At 41.6% G+C, this 7169-nt stretch overlaps 1 protein-coding gene across 2 annotated transcripts in view; it reads left to right on the forward strand.

Annotated features, from left to right (window-relative positions):
- The first annotated feature begins 221 nt into the window (after positions 1-221).
- The window catches only part of FAM214A (family with sequence similarity 214, member A), a 10454-nt gene continuing 3506 nt past the window's right edge, over positions 222-7169 (forward strand). Inside the window, exons 1-7 of one of the 2 annotated variants that reach the window (XM_010150658.1) lie at positions 222-403; positions 1099-1301; positions 1745-1870; positions 2136-3985; positions 4504-4613; positions 5571-5650; positions 6433-6541. In XM_010150658.1, the coding sequence (XP_010148960.1) occupies positions 1132-1301; positions 1745-1870; positions 2136-3985; positions 4504-4613; positions 5571-5650; positions 6433-6541 (2445 nt within the window). In that variant the 5' untranslated portion in view covers positions 222-403; positions 1099-1131. Of the gene's footprint in view, positions 404-1098; positions 1302-1744; positions 1871-2135; positions 3986-4496; positions 4614-5570; positions 5651-6432; positions 6542-7169 lie in introns of both variants that reach the window. The other variant, XM_010150659.1, reaches the window with a different exon arrangement.

Genomic DNA, 7169 nt, shown 5'->3' on the forward strand with positions numbered 1-7169 from the left:
TCCAACTTGCTCTGCCTGGAATGACAATGGTATGAGATGAGGAAAGACATTTTGTGGTGGTACAGTAACTTGGGCCTTCTGGGGAGTGCGGCCAGACTGATGCAAAGATCCCTTTCCCATAGCTTTCATGTTAAGTGTAACAAACCTTGGGGACAGCCAACACTTGAAAGCTCGTTATACAGCAGATGTCATTATTTTTTGTCTTTTTGAAATGACAGATACTTTGGATGAGTACTTTGAGTATGAAGCTGAGGAGTTCCTGGTCTCCTTGGCCTTGTTGATCACCGAAGGTCGGACACCCGAGTATTCGATCAAGGGCAGAACAGAGGGCTTTCATTGCCCGCCGGCACAGTCCAGTCAGCCGCCAACAACTAAGCATGAATGCAGCGACAAACTGGCTCAGGTATGAGGGTACCCCTTCACTTTGAGCGTTGTGGCCTGCAGCCTTGCTGCCACAGTTGAAGTCGGCTGAGAACCCCCACGGTAAATTCACAGTTAAGCATGAATAACAATTGCTTTCTGTCAGTCCCATGTTTAAACCAGTATGTAATTCAGTATTGTACTAATAATAGATCTGTCCTTAAAATGAGAGATCATTAAGCCTTTTATCCTTGAACATGAAATTCTGCACGACTACCTGAATGCAGTACCTATTTGAGTCTTTATTATGCAAATGGAGAGTGCTATACTTAGCATTCTTGGTTTGGGGTTGGGTGGGTTTTTTTTCTTTTTTTTGAGAAAATGTAGGCTGACTTGCCTAACTTTCTGCTTTTCCAAGTATCCTTGAAAAGTTAGTGATCCAAAAAACACGAGCACATAAAATCTAGCTAGTCTGTTTGGGTGTAAGGTTGGAGCATCCCACCTCTCAAGTAATAATTTATTTATCTCAGAATTTTCTACAGAGGCTGCTGAAATGGCAACCATAAATGATTTGTTAATTGAATAGCTCTGGAGTCTTATTTCTGATTTGGTGAAACCTAGTTTACAGAATTTGACCCTTACCCTTTTACAGTACTTTGGAACATGTACTTAGAGTAGATTTAAATCTGGCTAGTATTTTTCTGGCTTGCATATGTTGACCTTTTTTCTTTCCCTCAGTGTCGTCAAGCCAGGCGAACCAGATCTGAGGTTATGCTACTGTGGAAGAACAATATTCCAATCATGGTAGAAGTGATGCTACTTCCAGACTGTTGCTATAGTGATGAAGGGCCCACCACCGAGGGCAATGATTTAAATGATCCAGCAATCAAGCAAGATGCATTGCTGTTAGAAAGGTGGATTTTGGAGCCAGTTCCTCGACAGTAAGTCGGATATTAGGATTAGCTGGTAGTTGCCAGGATCTGGTCTTATTAAAGTCCTTAAAGTAAATGGTTAGTGGTTTTGAACTGGCCTTTGCCACAAGGACTAATCTAAAAGCACTGTTTACCAGTTAAACCTAAACATCTTTTAATCGTAGTCTTCCTGTAGTCATACGTTCTGCAGTGCCTGTCGCGCAGCGCAGTGTGTGGAATGCTCCTAGCTGAAAATGGTCATTTTTATATGTTCTTTGTTGTGTTAAATTATATAAATTATGTGGATAAAACCAAACCAGGCTCTGTGATCTTCGAAGTGTTTGAGGAGTTTCGGCTTGATTCAGCTGTGTTTCGCCATCAGAATGAAGATCTGAAAATGTCACGTTCTAGTTCTGATAGTTCCCTGTGTATATTCCTACCAACATCCTTATGTTTCTCTGAACACATTTTAGGAGTGGAGATCGATTTATTGAAGAGAAGACCCTGTTACTGGCTGTTCGCTCCTTCGTTTTCTTCTCCCAGTTGAGCGCGTGGCTGAGCGTTTCACATGGTGCTGTTCCCCGAAACATTCTGTACAGGTGGGTCTGGGATGGGGAAAACCTTGTATGCTCCTCGCGGGTGGTTGCAACTTGCCTTAAACTCATTCTTCCCTCCTGTTTCCTCTCAGAAGGTGCCACATTGTTGGCCCAGGACTTTGGCAGTTGTATAGGATTCATACGCTTTGCGAAGTACAGCAGTTGCTGGTATCTCTAGTGCTTTTTCGTAGGCATTTGCGTTATGAAGCAGATAATTAAAGATTCGTCGTTTAGATATTTCTGTAAATGTCCTTCTGTATGGTTTCAGGGTGAGCGCTGCAGATGTGGACTTGCAGTGGACGTTCTCCCAGACACCAACTGAGCATGTCTTTCCTGTTCCTAACGTTTCGCACAACGTGGCCTTGAGAGTCAGCGTCCAGTCCTTGCCCCGACAGTCGAACTACCCAGTTCTGACCTGTAGTATTCACACCAACCTTAGCTTTTACGAAAAGCGAATGCAAGAGCGTAAGTTACATCAGCATGGTGATTCCAGTGCAGCACAGCAATGCGGTACCTCCAGTCCGCAGCGCTTCTGTGGGAAACAGACGTGGACGGTGACACCCGAAGGCCTACTTAATGGAAAAAAGACACCTGAATTTACAACATCTGTCAGAAATTTAAAACTTTATCCATCTACTGGAGTTGGATCTGACTTTGGAGCATCGCAGTCTAAAGTTCAGTGCTATAATGATAGAGGAGACAAGACACAAGCTCATGAAACACCTGTCAGAACTTTTAAATCCTTTTCTCTAGTTGATTCCCGTGTTTCGAGCGGTCGTTGCTCTCACCAGCCCACAGGAGAAACCAATCCTTTGATAGGCTCTTTACTTCAAGAGCGACAAGAAGTCATTGCAAGGATTGCTCAGCACTTGATTCACTGTGATCCAGCTACTTCACCAGTTGTTGCTGGACGTCCGTTCAACGTGCATGAAAACAGCTCGGCTACACCGAAAGCTTTTCGGAGTACTTTCGAAGATGAAAACGTGCCGAGGAAAGGCAAGGAGACCTCCCCTGCTTCCATTGCCAGCTTGGACAATGCAATGCAAGAAGATGGTGAAGGCAAAACTAGAGTGATTCCAGAGGTGCCGCTGCTCGATGCCCGTGTTCCAGTGAACCACTGTGGCCGTCCATCGGCAGGAGAGAGTAATCCCCTCATTGATTCTCTGCTCCAGGAGCGGCAGGAGGTGATAGCAAGGATTGCCCAACACTTGATTCATTGTGATCCAGCTACTTCTCATGTTACTGGGCGTCCGTTCAAAGGTCATGAGACGAACCCAGTTTCTTCAAAAATTTTCCGAAGTACATACGAAGATGAAAATTTGCTGAAGAAAGGCAAGGAACCGTCTTCTGTTTCTTTGGCTAAATCAAGTTTTTCTTTGTTAGAAGACAGCAGTAAATCAAGGACGAAGGCACCTGACACACCTATTAGTCCTTCTAGGTTCGATGGAGAACTGAAGGCTCCTCTGAAACTCCAGGCAAGAAGAAAATTGGTTTTAGCGAAACCCGGTGAAGCTGTCCGAAATGCATTTCATCAGACTTCCAATAAAACTTCCCATGCATTTACCAACAGTCACACATCATCATCATGTACTAAGGAAAATAAATCGGAATTGCCAGATAAATTGGAAATGGTACATTCTGGTTATGCACAGAAAGACCAGATAGCCCATAGAATTAAAGCATGTTCAAATTTTGGCAGCGTTGATGAACAGATTTGCACAAATAAACTTAAAGAAAGAACAGTTGTTAGCGAGAACAACGGCACGGACAGTTTTAACAATTTACAGATAGATAAATGCAGAATACTTGAAGGTACAAAAAAAGCAACTGTGATGCAGGTATCTGACTCTTTGCACAAAAATGAGCTCAAGTGTTCAGATAAAGACTCAAAACCCCCAAATATTTATGAGCAAAATACTCAGCTTATTAGTATTGAAAATTATTTAAATAAAGAGCACGACAGTTTCAAAACCAAAACCAAACAAGATAAAGCAAAAACTGCACATGATGAGAATGAAGACCCAATAGGCCTTGATTGCCAAAGCAGCTCTCAGAAGAAACCTGCAGAGGATGGCGTCGTTAAGTGTGAGCGGCTGAAGAACCCAGACGTACAGGTAAATACGTAGAGGAAAAGATCTGTCCTATGGTTGCTCTTGGTTGCGTAGCTGGTACCCTGTATCTGCCAGGGACTGACAGGAGGAGGTCTGACTTTGTGGGAAGCAGCACGTTGCTGTCGTCTTGGTGGTCTGAAGCAGCGTTTGGCTGGCAGCACCTCCCCTGTACCTTCTTAATAGCACGTTTAACGTCGAGAAGAGCACTCTTCTGTTCTGCTCATGGTGATAGCGTTATGAACGACAGTTTCCATAGCAGTTAGGCATCCTGTCTTTTTCTAAACCTCCCAGTGTCTGAATATGGTATGTGATCTTCAGTGAGCAGCCTGTGTGATTGTATATTGGCCCAAGGGGGGTTTATTCTGAATATATGGTAATATGCCTGTGTGGACGGCATATTCTGAACCACCTGATTCGGAAGTCCTCTCTGTTACGGCAGTGTGTTACCCTGATAGGCCGTTGGAATGTCCCGTTGAGATGTCCCGTTGAGATCTTGAGTAAGGTTTTTTTGCTGACAGAAAGCACCATCTCTAAAACACACAAATATATGGCGGAAACATAATTTTCGATCCTTGGATGGAACTTCAACCAAGGCTTTTCATCCCAGAACTGGATTGCCTCTGCTTTCAAGTCCTGTAAGTTATTGTTGAAATTGTAACTTCACTTTTAAATGAGAAATGAAGTGTTTTGTTCTTTTCATATCCGTGCTTGGTAGAAAATTTGAGAAATCACCTAGGTGAAGTGTGTGTGTTTGCGTTCAGTGTCAGAGCGAATAGACTTGCAAGTGGAAATTTGAGAGTTAACTCTCAAATGAAGTTGAGCAATAATTCTGGAAGAGAAAATATTGAAGAGGTAGTTGTTGAGATCCTATCAAGATTAACAAAAGGTGACATTAGAAAATTGTGTGGGGAAAAAAACCAGCTTCAGTGCTATTTTAGAGCACAAAAGAAAGCGTTTTGAAGATTAGTGTTTTAAGTGTAAGCTAGCATGTTTTGTCATTTAAGAGTTTTCTGTGTGAGTTATTAATACCTGATTGCCTATTATTCCAAAGCTTTTGTTTCTGTGAACAGTTTGTACCTTATATTCCTCAGCAGTCAGGGATGTCATTGAATGACTAAGTGCTACAAAGCTGCCGTGATAAGACAAAGACACTGGGGAAGTGTTACAGTTCCTGGTAGGTAGTTGAGAGTTTTAAAGAAAAAGGCAGCCCCAGTGAAAACTACCAAAGTGGTGATGTTGTGCAATCAACACATGGTATGTTTTATTCTTCAGTGCTTGTAAAGGCTGTCATATTTTCAGGGAACTTGGATGGAAATTGTTACAGCCCATTCATTAGTAATGTTCTGTACCGTTCCAAAGAGACGTCAGCCTCCTGAATGAGTCTGTATTTAAGTACTTCCTGTTAATCAGGATTTATAGTCTTGTCATTTTGGAATTTTCTAGATTTTTCTAAGTCTAGAATGTACAGGAATGGCTCTCTTCTGCTCTGTTTTTATAATTTTGTAATGTCATGACAATTCTTGTGCTTACTTGGCAAAATTGGCCTTCCTAGAGGTATAGTTTTCAAATTAGCATCTTCTTTCCCTCTTGAGGTTCCTCAAAGAAAAACACAGTCTGGGTGCTTTGATCTGGATTCATCACTGCTGCAGTTGAAATGTCTGTCTGCAAGGAGGTATGCTTTAGTTACCAGAAACATTATGAAATTTTGGGGAGACATGATGTGTACACATACCTCTATGCAACAACAAAGTATGTTGGCAAAGAGAATTCTCAACACGGGTGCCGTTCAAAAGAATCCTTATTTTGGAATAAGGCTTGGCAGCCGAGTTGCCCCAGGGACTGCAGGTGAGCACGGCTCTGGGACATAACCGTGGTACGAGAGCTGCTGCTGGCACGGACTGTCCCGTGCAGGGGTAGGTGCACTTGAATGTAAGATACACTTACAATTTTCAAACAGAATTTTCAAACAGAAAAGATACTAATAGTTTATTCTTCTTCAAAGCAGTGTTATTTTTGTGTTATGCTTTCTTAGTGTTGAACGGGTTAAATGTTTTGTCCAGAGAACTTCAAAAAGTCATGGTCGGTCCCTTTTAATACATTAATACACTCAACATAAACAACTTTTTGTATGGTAGCTTGACGTTGGAAACCTCAGAATATGACACAAACACACCTGCGTGTAAGAGAAAATAATCTGACACTTTGGCTCCTGCTAATGGAGTTAATGAACAACCTAAATTTTTGTCTCTATCCTTTGGAATGTAAAACATGTATTTATTTCAGTTAGCTAGAAAATGTTTTGCTAAAGTATTTATTAGCAGTCAGTGCTCAACTGTTACTTCTGTAGGGCAACATTTTGTAATACAGTAGGTAAATGTGTCTTTCTAGAGCTGTTTATACCCAGAAGACAAGAGCAAATGTGTTTATCCTTTATATTTATTCTGTCTTTACTAGCCCACAACAATGTATAAACAGAGACAGTGATCCGGAGGGCCATGGGAAACCGTTTCTGAGTTCCAGCGCTCCACCAGTAACAAGTCTTAGCCTTCTGGGAAACTTTGAGGTATTGCATATTCTCTGGAATTCTTGTGGCATTTTTAGTGTTCTTCTGTACTGCTTTTAAAAGTGAATTACTGTGAATAATTCCAGCCTCATTACAATATACAGTTCATAATTAAATTGAATAAAATTTGTTTCACTTGCCAGCTGCAGGGGCACATATTCACACCACAGACATCTTCTGTCTCCGAGATTCAGATACAATGAGTTGCTCATAACTTTTATTTCCCACTCTAGGCGGTGTTATGTTGACATAAAAGAGATTTAAGAACCTGTAGTTGTTCATGTTTATCAGATAGAAAAAAAGGATTTACATTTTCACTCTCAAAGTCTTTAATATGTCACCAAGTCAGTGTAGTACACAACATATTTGAAGTGTAGTCTCCAGCTTTTCACTCGTGTAGCATACCAAATAGCAGCAACTAACAGCTAGTGCATTAGTGGGCTGTGTCATACTCCGTATCTGTGGAAATATGGAGTGAGTATGTTGAGGAAAGTTACAGAGTCTAGGTGGTTATTTTTTTTTCAAAGATCCTGCTGCACTAATTCTCTGTGGGCTTTTGAACCAGTTTTTCTAGGATGAAGACTGGGTCTGGATGATTCTTCCACTTAACCCACTCTCATCCTGCTGA

This window comes from Eurypyga helias, unplaced genomic scaffold, assembly GCF_000690775.1.
Source record: "Eurypyga helias isolate BGI_N326 unplaced genomic scaffold, ASM69077v1 scaffold21834, whole genome shotgun sequence".
Taxonomy (NCBI): Eukaryota; Metazoa; Chordata; class Aves; order Eurypygiformes; family Eurypygidae; genus Eurypyga; species Eurypyga helias.